The sequence below is a fragment of the Pogona vitticeps genome, chromosome 15, assembly GCF_051106095.1.
Source record: "Pogona vitticeps strain Pit_001003342236 chromosome 15, PviZW2.1, whole genome shotgun sequence".
In the NCBI taxonomy this organism is placed as follows: Eukaryota; Metazoa; Chordata; class Lepidosauria; order Squamata; family Agamidae; genus Pogona; species Pogona vitticeps.
This window is the reverse complement of record NC_135797.1, coordinates 13,826,250-13,839,261: the sequence shown is the minus strand read 5'-3', so window position 1 is coordinate 13,839,261 and position 13,012 is coordinate 13,826,250. Positions and strand designations below refer to the sequence as shown.

General features: G+C 52.3%; 1 protein-coding gene across 4 annotated transcripts in view; it reads left to right on the top strand.

Moving 5' to 3' along the window:
- LMNA (lamin A/C) overlaps nucleotides 1–13,012 on the top strand; it is a 67,150-nt gene that overhangs the window by 18,992 nt on the left and 35,146 nt on the right. Inside the window, exon 1 of one of the 4 annotated variants that reach the window (XM_020815245.3) lies at nucleotides 8,528–9,024. The exons of the other annotated variants lie outside the window; for them this stretch is intronic. Within the exon in view, the coding sequence (XP_020670904.3) occupies nucleotides 8,657–9,024 (368 nt within the window). The 5' untranslated portion in view covers nucleotides 8,528–8,656. Of the gene's footprint in view, nucleotides 1–8,527; nucleotides 9,025–13,012 lie in introns of those variants that run through there. 4 annotated transcript variants of the gene reach the window in all.

Sequence of the window (13,012 nt, the reverse complement as noted above, 5' to 3'; positions counted from 1 at the left end):
CTTCTGTTTTCTTTTCTATCCTTTATTTCACTACCCTTTTGCAGCTGGTGTAACCAAACAAGAGAGCAGCCTGCAAAGATACCCGGAAGGCTCTTCGGGAACAGGCCTAACCTATGTTATAACTTGTGGGCGGGTGGGTGGCAGCAGGAAGGAGAAGGCTGGATTTTGCAGTTACTGGCCGAGAACGAGTGCCAAGAAAAAGCCAAATCTCATCTTAAACCTCTCTGCCTTCTGGAGTGATTAAAGGAGACCTGCGGTTGGAAGGGAGAACAGAGGAGAATTGGATCTGGAGGGTGGGGCGAGGTTGGGGGGTGGCGGTGGAAGGAAGCACATGTTTTGCTCCTGGAGGGTGCAATTAATGTCATACTTGCTCCAAACATTCCCCAAAGTTTCGGGCCAGAGGAGAAGCAGTGACTGGAGTGCGGTTATGCAGAACGGCTGAATGCGTAAGGGGGTTCCAGGGCGTCTGCGCGCTTTCCATCTCTGCACAGAATTCAGCATGTACTGAATTTACTGCGCATTTCCAAATTGAAACATTTCCAAATGCAAAACGCTGGCAGGTCTGTCTTAAAGGGTTGCAAAGATGGCCATAAAGTAAAAAAGGAGCAGAGAGCATGATCATTTCCGATCACCATGTATGGGTGTGAAAGCTAGACAAGGAAGAAAGCTGAGAGGGAGAAACACCGATTTGCTTGAAAGCTGGAGGAGAGCTTTGCTGATATCCTGTCCACGGTGCAAATCCAGCCTGAACGGTCTCTAGAGGCGCTATGGGTGGGTTTAAGCTAAGCTAGAGAGTATGCAAACAGACTGTGAGTGGATGGAGGTGTGCATCTCGGGAGAAATATATGTGAAAATGTACATCGAATCCTAGAACCAGGGAGTTGAAGGGGGGGTTCTAGAAGGCCGTCGAGTCCATCATCCTGATTGCCCTTCCCTGAACTGGCTCCCAGTTGGTCATCATCCTTCTTGAAGTTTGGTTTCCAGAACAGGACATAGGACAGTCCCAACCTCTAGCAACCGTCTCCTGAAAAAAGACCATCGTGGTCATTATTCTCTCCAAGAACAGCTTCCTCTCGTTTCTTTGGCTCTGCATTTTTTGGTAAGAATGAGTCACATCCCCCTGCGCTTTGGCGTCCATTCTCCACCGCCTTCCCTCCCACGGCAGGCAGCCGATGGGGCTGGTGGGGAGGAGGGCGAGGTCCCAGGAGAGTTCTGGGAGAGAAACCCTATCGGTTCCTCCCTACCTATGTATGGGGAAGAGCACTTTGGAAAGTTAGCACTGGCAGGCAGGTGACCTGTGAGCAAGAGAATGACCAAGACGCGTCCATTTTTCTCGTTCTACAACTCTTGAAACCCCTCCTTTGCCTTCGTGGAAACTCGGGAAGAGAAAGCCAGGAGTAAAATCTGTTTTCCGTTAAGTGGCCTGGAAGGCATTCCTTCTACTCCTGTGGCTTTGGCAACTTGGTCGTCCTCGCTCTATTCCTTTTAGTCCTTTTCTTCGTCTTCTCTCCCTCTTTCTTGCCCGGTTGAAACAGGCGCATGTTGCTCTTTTTCTAAAGGCCCCCATCTTCCTCCTCTGCTGCAAAAATGCCCACCCCCCACCCCCAGATCCCATCCAACAGTGCCCCCTCAATGTCAAGGAGCACAGATCCTTCCAGAAGATGATTCACCGCAATCCATTTTTACATTAGCAGCGTTTGGGTGGGATTCAGACATACCCAACTCATACAGCTTCCAAACATTGCTTTTATTTTACTTTTTAAAATGATCATTCCCCAAATCTCCCTGCTGGTGTGGCCATTGGCCCTGCTTGCCTGTTGCCCATTCACTGCAAGAGGACATGAACGGGGAGGGGGGCTTCTCCTGGTGGTAAACGGCAAGGTGTCCTGCGTCCATCTTGATCCATGCCTGCCTCTGGCCTCCCTTTGACCCAATCCCCTTTTTTAAGCCACCCAAGTCTGTAGCCCATCACTACATCTTGTGGCAGGGAGTTCCACAGCACAACGATGCATGGGGTGAAGAAGTCCATCCGTAGTCTGCCCTGGATGTCCCACAACAAATTACCCCACGGGGTTCTTGTGATTGATCAGTTGTAGGTACCCAGCTTAGAAATCCAATCATGGGCTGGGGAAAGAGTAGGCCTTGATGAGGGTCCCATTTGGAGTGGACTACAGTTCCAGAATCCCTCAGCCGACATGGGTTCCTGGGAACACTGGCCCTAAAGTCACACCTTCATGCTCTCCGAAAGAGCCCTTCCTAGTTAGCACCAGACGGCGGCTAGTCCTCCACCGGATGGGCTAGGAGCCCGACTCAGATCTCACCCGTCCCTGAGTCCTTAAATCTGGGAGCAGGTGCCCTCTTTTCTCCCCGCCTGCCTCGAAGCAGATCCCTCCCGAGAACCTTCTCATTTCCAGCTGACCAGCTCTGGTTCCTTTCAGCCTCTTTTAATTTGCTTTCATTTCTCCAGCTTGTTTCCTGCCTCCATCTATTATCGGCCAGCCTGGTTTTTCCCCCCTCGCAGGAAAAGAGCAGAAACGCAACCGGTTCCCTCTTTTCAGCCTAGCTGGGCTTTCTGACCCATTTGGCTGATTCTACTGTCCTCGGTCCAGTCGAGGTGAGAGGACGCTGGTTCCTCCGAGGGCCACGCTCTCTTCCCCGAGACACCATCGTTAGTGAGTGAGAGGGAGAGATCCTGACTTGCATTCAGGATCCTCCCGCACATTCTCAGAACCTCAAAAGCTGCTGCCAGGATTCCTTTCTTCCTTTGAACGGGGCTCCGAGATCTTCTCTGTGATGAAACGTGGCCCTCGATTGAAAGAGGCTCCGTGTCCGTCTGCCACCGTTCCCGGTCGGGGCCAACCACGGCAACCAAACCCCAGCCCCCCCCCCCCCGCCTGGGTTTTTCTTGAGCTGAGAGCCACGAGGCATCCAAAATGGGTTTGGTGCCAAGAGCCGCCCAACCCCAGGTGCAGAAAACCCTTCGCAGGATGCGTCCCTACTTGCAAGAGGGTGAAGGCAGGGGGACCCACCACCAACCCCCTTGCCAGCGCCAACTTTTCCACCTTCGCCAGGGAGGCATTCCTGCTGGCAGGAACGGGCAAGGCTCCCCCCCTGCGGCTGTTCTGTGATTTACGCGCTGGAGCCTCCCGAGAGTTCCCGGGAACAGGGGCCGGGGCACCGACGGAAGCCTCTGCCAAGACGCAGGAGAAGTCCCACCATCCTGAGATTTGTACTTTGAGAGCAATGCTTTTCTCTGCTCGGGAACGCTCGGGCCCTCCTCAGGTGCCTGCAGGGAATTCTAAGCCTCCCCCTGCACAACCGAGCCGCCACTTCTTTGAGTCGGAGCCCTGGCAGGTCAAGGGGCACCCAGCGCCTGTGCCAAAAGTTGTGATGCGCAGGGCATTCCCTAAAAGCGGGCAGGCGGATGCTTGAGCTTTGGATTGGACAGAGACACTTCCTCCCCGTTCTCTAGGCGAGGACATTTTTGTAACCTCCCAGCAATGGTTTCTCAAAGTGAAGATAAATCAGCGTTTTTTCTTTCTTACTGTCTGCCTTTCTCTTCTCTAACGTTGTGTTCCCGACCTTGCGTAACCCCAAAGTTCTTGGACTGCCGCCCCCAGAACCTCCCTCTCCCCCCCCCGGCCAGCACAGCTGGTGCTGAAGGGAGGCTTCCAGGAAGGGCAGTCCAAGCACGGCTGGGTTCCTCCCCCCCCCCCCGGCCAGGTAGGGAACCACTCACTGCTCACGTTTCCCTTCCGTCCAGCCAGGTAGGCGCGTCGTCATGTAACCCGCCGTGCGACCCGTTCAGATGTTCTGCAACCCAGGAAAGGGTCTGTTGCATGAAAATGGGCATTCCGTAGTGGCCGAGGTCTCTGGCTGAGGAGCTACAGGTTGGGGGTTCGAATCTACCACCACCACCACCCCCGGGCTGCCTTGCATGCTCCACAGGGTCCCTCCCTGCTCTTCTCTTCCAAGATGATGATGAGGATTCCTTTAAGGTTGTTGTTTTGCTGCTACCGACTTACATGGCTACCCGCCCTTTTCTGAAATAATTTCCCCAGGATTGCCTCTTCACTAGAAGCGCTGGGAAGAGAGTTACCTCTGTTCTGCACGTTCCCCCCCTCCTTTATTAAAGCTCCTGCTTGGGAAGGGGAATTTTATTTTTGAAGAGGAATCCAGGAAAGAGGTTATGCCCCTCCATCCGTGGCGTGGCCACCATCTCCTCCTTTTCTTGACGTTCTTTGTAGAGGGACTTTGACGTGGGGGTCTAATCTCCCCTAGAGTGGGTCATTTATGCCATAGTAAAAAAACAACACACACACACACATTCCGGCCTTTGTGTGAGTTTAACAACCCTGGCAGAGTTCCACCCTTGTGCCGTTGACTGAGTCACATTCATGAGGCCCACGCCCTTCTCTGCCTCTCTTTCATCCTCTGCCTTCCACTACTGGCAAGGATCCCCATCATCCTCTTCTGCCCCGTAAAATGGGTTAGGGTTCAGGGTGCCACAGGACTCCGGATCCTTTGTGCTGCCACAGAGGTGACACGAGGCCGTCCGCCATCTGAGGACAAGGGTTTTCCCTGGTCATTTAAACGTTTTGCTGCTTCCCAAGGGCGTTCAAAGCCCTGGTTTGTGGGTTGTTTGCTCATGGCCAGTTGTCCTAGGATTGCCCCTGGATTTTATTTCCGTGTCAAGGAGGAGTTTCTGCAGCTTCACAGAAATGCAGCAGGCGTAATTTTTGTTTGCTCTCCTGGTCTGAAATTTCACCACCTTCTTTGCCTGGCATCTGTGGAGGAGGAGGAGGAGGAGGAGGACACCGACACATTCTTCCAGAGAGTTGATGGCATTTCGAAAGTGGGACTGAAGCATGTGGTGTTTGCCACAGGCCTCAAACAGGCTGGACTGGTTTTCTCTGGGTTTCCAAAGCCTTCCGGACCTGTTTGAGCAGCCCGAGGAGTCTGAGAGTGTGTCCGCCATGGGGAAGCACCAGCCTTCAGACGAGCTTCAGCGCTCCCTTCACTTTGGCTGGTCTTGTGGGGCATTCTGGAGTCTTGTCGTCCAGAAAGTTATTTTCCCCAGATCTGGCCTGGCTCAGAGGAGAAGAGTTTTCGGCCTGTACGTCCTGTAGAAGCAGAAAAGACAAAACTCTGATGATCGTGTTTTGGCCGCACAAGACTTATAGGGAAAGACAGTTATATATTGGGAAAAGTGGAAGGCAGCAGGGACAGAGGAAGACCTAAGGTGTGAAGGATTGACCCAATAAGGGGACCCACAGATTTGAGTTTGGAAGAACTGCACAGGGGCTGTTAAAGACAGGAATTCTGGAGGTGAATAGCTTCTCCAGACTGTTGCCAGACTTTTGGAAGAAGCTTGATGGCGTATTCTTTAAAGGGAAAATAGCAATGACAGAACCTGGTTCTCAGGTGGGGATCCTTCAACCCTTTGGCCTGCATGCGTTCCTGCTCTTGCGTGGATCCACCCTGATGGTCATCATCTCACCCATGAGGTCCTGGCTGTTTCGGCTGTTTTTTCTTCTTTCAAAAGCGTGCCCATTCACTGTTACGTGTGGATCGTTTTCACGGTGAAGAAATCCCAGCCTTGCATTATGAGTTTAGAGACATATATTTGGGTGGATCTCCTCTGAGAACAAATCAGCGGCCTTCCCAGGACTGAGATCATCCGTGTTTTGCCCCAAATGTGTGGGGAAGCAGAGAAGGATGCAAAATGGGTGGCCTGATCCCCCGAGACATCTCTGTGAATATATACCGTATTTTTCGCACCATAAGACTCACTTTTTTCCCACAAAACAGGGGGGTGGAAAGTCTGTGCGTCTTATGGAGTGAAGAAAACAGATTATATTTTCCTGTTTTCTTCTCCTAAAAAATTGGTGCGTCTTATGTAAAGGTGCGTCTTATGGAGCGAAAAATATGGGTATATATAAAGGTCTGTCTTATTTAAAGGACTGCAAAGATGGCCATAGAGTGAAAGGAAAGGAGAGCATGATCATCTGCACTCTTGCATTTCCAATCACCATGTATGGGTGTGAAAGCTAGACAGCGAAGAAAGTTGACAGGGAAAAACACGGATTTGTTTGAAAGGTGGGGCTGGAGGAGAGCTTTGCTGATACCCTGAACAGCCAGAAAGACAAACCAGTTGGTCCCGGAGCTAATCCAGCCTAATGAAATTCAGCCTGTCCTACTTTGAGCACCTCGTGAGAAGGCAAGATCGTCTCAGGAAAAGACGATAATGCTGGGAAAAGCGGAAGGCAGCAGGAAAAGAGGAAGACCCCAATGCAAGATGGACTGGATTCCTAAAGGAAGCCACAGGATCGGGTCTATAAGAGCCGAGTATAGCTTTTGAGGACAGGACATTCTGACGTCACGTAACAGCAACCATGTGGCTGTTCGTTCTGCCGTTGATTTTGCCCAGGGTCCAAAGAAGAGGCTGCTGCTTCCCAAATATCCGTCACAAGGCAGGGCTGCCCAGATTCAAAGGATTCCAAACAACCAAACAAACAAATAAATGCACAAACCAACCAACTCGCCCCATATTTGCAAGGCAGGATCCGCCCAACTTTGGAAAGTGGCGGAGCCCACATGAAACGCAGGGGGAGACGTTTCAGCAGCTCCCGGACAGCCAGTGACTCATTCCTGCCGTGACTGGGAGATATTAGGTTACTTGTTCATAAAAGGCCTTGTGTGTTTGTCTCTCTCCTGTGTGTGTGTGCGGGTGTGCGCATGTGTTGCCATGCCGACCGAGTGAGTCACTCCTCGGCTGCTGGGAAACCAGCTGTGGGTTTTTTTTTCTCCTCTCACCCTTCATTTTTTAAATTAAGTTTGGGGAGGCCTGTTTGGTTTCCTTGTGAGCAGGAAGTTTAATCGGCCCAGTCTGCCAAGGCAGCAGGAAATCAAGAGTTCTCTGGTGGGCTTCAGATCTCTGCACACGGGCAGGGGTCTGGGTGTCCATGCGCTTGGCTCTGAGCGGACTTAGCCATGAAACAAGAACGCTGGAAAGTTGTTATTTTTTTAAATGAACACGTTCAGAGGGATGATCCCCAGCGAGGCTGTCCACATCAATTACCTTTTTCATTGAGGCCATTTTGAATAAATTTTATTTCTTTATATATGTAATTTTTTAAAAAAATGTATTGACAGATTTGCCAGTTTTCAAACTTTCATCTTGATCTGAAGAAATTGTTGCGTTTTCCAAGGTCTCCTGGTGGGAGAAAAATCTCAGGGCGTGTAGCTCTTTATATATAGAGTGGTATGATATACCAGATGGGCAGGATATAAATCAAATAAATAAATAAATAAATAAATAAATAAATAAATAAATAAATAAATAAATAAATAGGAAAGAAGAAAGACACAACGCACCACATCTAAATATTTCTCAAAATGAACTTTAAAGATGCATCTTATGGCTGTTTCGATTGGAATTCTTCATATCCACAGCGATTCAATTATACTTACTGTATTTATTCATACAATTCTTAATCCTTATTTTTTATTCCAACCCGTTCACCTCAGTCGTAGAATATTTTTTTTCCTCCAAAGGCACACCAAAGGGGGGGGGAACCACCCACTGTGGCTCATATACCGTCATCTTGTAGACGAGGTATTATTTATTATTATTATTATTATTTATTTATTTACTGGCCAGGTATGTAAACCATACCCGGAATTTAATATGGCTACCAGCCACACTTAAAAACAATACACACACACACACACACACACACACACACACACCATAAACAGAAAAATTCACAAGACAATTAAGAACAAATTCTACAATTTGTAGCCATATTCGTCTGTGCCTTGGAAGTAAAAACAACATAAGAAATTTAGAAGATTTTTTTTTTAAAAGACAGAACCTTGGGGGGACCTTAAAGACTGTTATGTTTTTTAATGTGAGCTTTCTTGGACAAATCTGACATAGGAGGAGAGATCAATATGCCATCATATTTCCTGTATTTTACTGTATTTCATCGCAGCATTCGTTCTGAGCCATGTTCGGATTTGTATAGGTACTGTGGTTAACTTCACATATGGTCTTTTCATGGTGCTGTCAGCCGGCTTGCGCACTTTTTAAGGCGAAAGGCGGGGTGTAAAAATAAAAGAAAATTTAAAAAATCGTCCCGAATAAAAAAAAAAATCCTCTCCAAGCTGTAACTTTGTAGACAAACCAACATAGGCCGGGACTTCTATTCCATCTCCTTTAAAAAAAAACAAAACTTAAAACTCCAGCCAAAACGTTCCCTCCCCTCGGGGGTGCATGCTGGGAGTTGTAGTCCCATTAAAAACAAATCCCTTCTCCAAGCCCTGGCGCGCCGGCGCCGCCTGGAAGCCTCCCTCCCTCCGTCCCCGCGCTCCGTGCGCTCTTGAGGACGCAGCGCGTGTCGCCGGCGGCGGCCGGCTCTGCGGGGCGGGCGTGCCAGGCGTGGGCGGGGCCCGGTCCGGGAGGGGCGGGGCCGGAGGGCGTCCGAGTCCCCGCCCCCCGCGCTATTTCCGCGCCCGCCGCCGCCCGCCGGTGACTCAGAGCGCTCGGGCGAGGGATCGGAGCGCATCGCTTGGGCTGCTCTCGTCGGCGCGCCTTTGGGAAGCCGCGTCCAGCGCTCGCCTGCTCGCTCGCTCGCTCGGCCGGTCCAGCAGGATGGAGACCCCGGGGGTTCAAGGGAAGCGGAGCACCCGGAGCGGGGCCGCCTCCTCCTCCTCGACGACGCCGCTCTCGCCGGCGCGGATCACCCGGCTGCAGGAGAAGGAGGAGCTGCAGGAGCTCAACGACCGCCTGGCCGTCTACATCGACAAGGTGCGCTCGCTGGAGTCGGAGAACGCCGGCCTGCGCCTCCGCATCACCGAGTCCGAGGAGGAGGTGAGCCGCGAGGTGACCGGCATCAAGGCCGCCTACGAGGCCGAGCTGGCCGACGCCCGCAAGACCCTCGACTCGGTGGCCAAGGAGCGCGCCCGCCTCCAGCTGGAGCTCAGCAAAGTCCGCGAGGAGCACAAGGAGCTCAAGGCCAGGTGAGCGAGGACCTTTGGGTGCTGGCCGGCTGGCCGACTAGAGGAGACCCCGCGTGTGGGGGGATCCCACCTCTGGGATCGAGGCCTTCAGGGAACGCCAGGGCGGAGCCGGGGCCCGGGCCGGTGGGAAAGGGCAGCCTCGTCCCCCCAAGAGGGAGGGGGCCCGTTGGGCGGCCGGCCGACTGACCAGCCGTGCGTGGGACACCCCCCCTCTTTCTTTCCCGGCTGGTGGTCTTGCCTAGCGGTCTCTCCCTCCTCCCCCCCGCCGGGCCTGGGACGCCCTTGGCACTCCCAGGAATGAAGGCGCCCGGCAGGGCTTGGCCACTTGCCCAGCGGAGGCAGGGAAATGCTGGGACCGGCCCTTGGTTTGGATGGGGGGGGGAAGAACTACCACTCCCAGAATTCTCCAGGAGAAGGAGGAGGAGGAGGAGGCTTCTGGGCGTTGTAGGCTAGGGGGGGCCCAACTGTTTCCCTGCTCCAACTCTGGGCCCCCAAGGGGTGCAAAAGCAGAGGTGGGGAAGGGAAGCGCCTCCTCCCACCTCTGGAGGCAGAGGCCCCTTCCGAGCAGGGAAGAAAAGCTATTTTCGGTGGCGGACAGCTGCCCGGAGCTGCTGGTCTGGGACCCCCCTCCTGGCCTCGGTTGTGGGGGTGGGATGGGGGGGGCGCCGCAGCCCGAATGGTGGCTCAGTCGGCCAGACTTTCTGCCGTGCCAGAAAACGTGGTGGCCCCTCTTTTTTTTTGGAGGGCCCTAAGCCATCTCCCGTTCCAGGGGCTGCTGGAAAGCACACAAGACAATTTGTGCAGGATGCGTCACGTGTGACACTCCAGGGTCTCACAAAGTTCCTGGCCCTTCCTGGGTGCTTTCTTTCCCCCTTTGGCTTCTTGGATTTTTTTGGGGGGGGGGGAAGCTGGGAAAAATGCACCCTCCACAGACCTCCTGTGGGGGACTCGGGGCACCTCAAGCACTGGTTGTGGGGTAAATATCCCGATTATTTAGGGTTTAGCTCTGAGTTTTGCTCCAGTGGGAGAGGAGAAGCGTGCCGACCCATCTGGTTAGTACCCTTCGCTTCCAGGGGTTGTTTGGGCTTTCCTGATGGTCCAAGTTTTGTGCGTTTGCACTCTGACATCCAGAATCCCCCCCCCCAAACCGGGAGAGAATTATGGGAATGGAAGTCCAAGCGTCTCTATCCCCAAGGACAGCTGCCAGATCCCATTTTAAGGCGGTGGCTCCTCCTTCCTTTGGGATTCTGATATTTGCAGTTTGCTGAAGGGAAGGCTATGGGATTAGAGAACTCTTTCTCTCCCCCCCCCCCCCGCTGTCTCCCAAATAAAGCCTCCCTTAGCAAACTACAACCCCCAAGATTATTTGGGACATATCCAGGGCCTTTAAAGGGATATCAAAACTAATATGCCTGGGTAGTTCGCCGGATTAAACTAGGTTCCTCAGCAAGCAAGAGAGTCTTTGTCTACTCCAGAGGCTTGTCATTGCACCGTCCCATAAGGACACCAAGAGACTCTGGCTGTCACCTTGTCCAGACTAGAGAGACTTCCGTTTGCGGCTTTCTTTTTTGGGTGGAGATCTGGCCCCCTTCCCAAATGGGCCACGTGGAACTCCTCTCCTCTCCCTGCCCCCCCCCGCCCCGTTCAGATCTCCCTTGGCCCTCCCCGTCTTTGTCTTCCTCCGTTCCAGCCTCTCGCCACCGCCTGCCCCTTTTCTGGTTTAGCTCCCTTCCGCTCTGTGTCGGATGGGTTGGGAGGAATCCTGTGGGTTTTGCAACTGGAATAAATCAACCGGGCCGGGCAGAGGAAAACACCCTGGGCTTAGTTGCGGCTGCGTTGGTGGCATTTTCGTGGTAGAGATCCGGGGTGGTCACGAGGAAGGAGTAGAAACTCCACACCCGGGAAATCTCCCCCCCCTCCAGTGGTCCTTTCTGCCACGTTTTCGTGGCACCTACTCCATGCATTCGGAGCAGGGCGTACGTCAGAAATGTCTCAACCCGACGTTCCGATGAATGGGGTCCTTTTTTCTTTGGAGTGCTTGCAATCTCTCCAACACCCACCTGCTCTGTGACGGGCTGTTTCCCACCTCCTCTCTCTGGTGGCCATTTTCTGCTCCCGGTAGCCACTGGGCATCCTTGCGGGTTTTGGGCCTCACTGCAGTTTTCAGGCCTCCCGGTCAGGAAACATGGCTGCTTTCCTCTTATTTCAGAGGAGGTTATGGGATCTCGGTTGGCCCTTAGCGACCCACACAAGCTCGGAGTTTAAGAAACAAATTTAAGAAACTATCGGTGAAGCTTCCACGTTTAGGGATGGTGGACCTTTTAAGGAGAGGTTCCCTTTCTGGCCAGGTCATGTTCTTTGGCCCCTGGAGGTTCAGCAGGAAGGATTTTGCATCTCTTGAAGGAGAGAAACATCTTTGAAGTTGCCGGCCCTCTTCTGTAAACTCTCGGCTTCTGCTACCCCGTAGTATTCCGGATGGCAGAACCACTCGCCCAGAAATAATGCATTTTGCAGATCCCTTTGCAGGCAGCTCAGAGTTTTATATTTAACCCGCATGTCCTGTTCCCGGTCTGCCTTTAAATACCTCGGCACTTGCTGCCTCGATCACAGCAATGCAAGCCGTCTGCATTTAGATTTTGGGCATTTCCAGAGAGCTTTGCCAGAGTCTTAAATGGGCGCAAGGCTTCTGGAAGTCAACACAGGTGGATCGGCACCAGCATAGGGTGAGGGAAGTCAGAGAGCTGGATAAAATACAGTCTTGAGCACAATGAGGGGGGAAATCCATTTTATGAATGCTAGTGGGCGTAATTTAATAAAATAGCAACCCAGACATTTTCCTGTCCTCAGATTACCTCTGGAGCAGTCAGCTTTTTGCAAAGTTGCCGGTTTGAGTCTTTCTCAGCCACAGACTCTGGGTGGCCTTGCAGACGAAATGTGTGAATCCCCACATATTTTATTTTAGCGAGGTTTAATTACAGCGGTGTTTCAGATTGTAGCTATGGCTTTCGCTTCATCCCTCACCTGCATGGCGTATGTGCGGATGGTTTGCCTCTTTTATAAGGATTACGGAGATGACTCAAAAGTAGGAGAAACGCACTCTGCGAGCGAAGGCTGGAAAACTTTTACTTTCATGGGAACTAGTAACCAATGGTTTGCAGATCAATGAACTCACAATTGTTTTTACTGACTTGGTTGCCCATTGCTATTTATTTTAAGGACTTTCCTGTCTCAAAGAACCATGTGTTGTTGTTTTTAAATCTTGCCTGGTCACCTGGAGTCAATTCTGGATCACCCCAGGCGAGCAGGGTCTCTTCCTTAATCCTGCACTAGCCGTCCTCTGAACAAGGATCAACTCGTATTCCAGTTCTCCAAAGTTTGGTGTTTGAGTCGGTTGTGGGAAAAGGATTATATTTTTGTTGGGTTCTCGTGGACGTTATGTTTGCCGATACCAGGAATAGGGCTGACTTTGTGTTTTTGAAGGCAGTGGCGTGATCCTCGTGGGTAGTTTTTTTTTTTCCCCCTCCTTCCTTCCACACCCAGGTGAGGGTACCTGTGCTCTGGAAACGTGATACCCAAAGATGAACTGCAGACTTTAGACCAGGGGTGTCCAACCTTTCACCTTCCCTGGGCCACATTAGAAGATGAAAATTTGGTTTGGGCCACACATACATTTGGTTTGGGCCGCATGGGGCGGGCAGCCCTAGCCATCCTCCACAGCCCCACTCCAAGCGAGCTTACCGGAAGCTGCGATCTCAGACAGCAGAGGCTGCCAGCTTCGACTCCGGTGGCTTTATGGGGCCGGAAGGGGGTCCACCTACAGACAGGGACGGCACAATGCAGTCACACAGCCCCCCTCTCCCCTCCCCTCCCACTCGTTCCTTCCCTCTCTCCCCCCCCCACACCATTGTGATGTGCCCCAGCCGCATTCTGGCCGCAAGTACCGGCAGTATAACTGGAACTTTGGAATGAGCTGACCTGGGCCGCATGC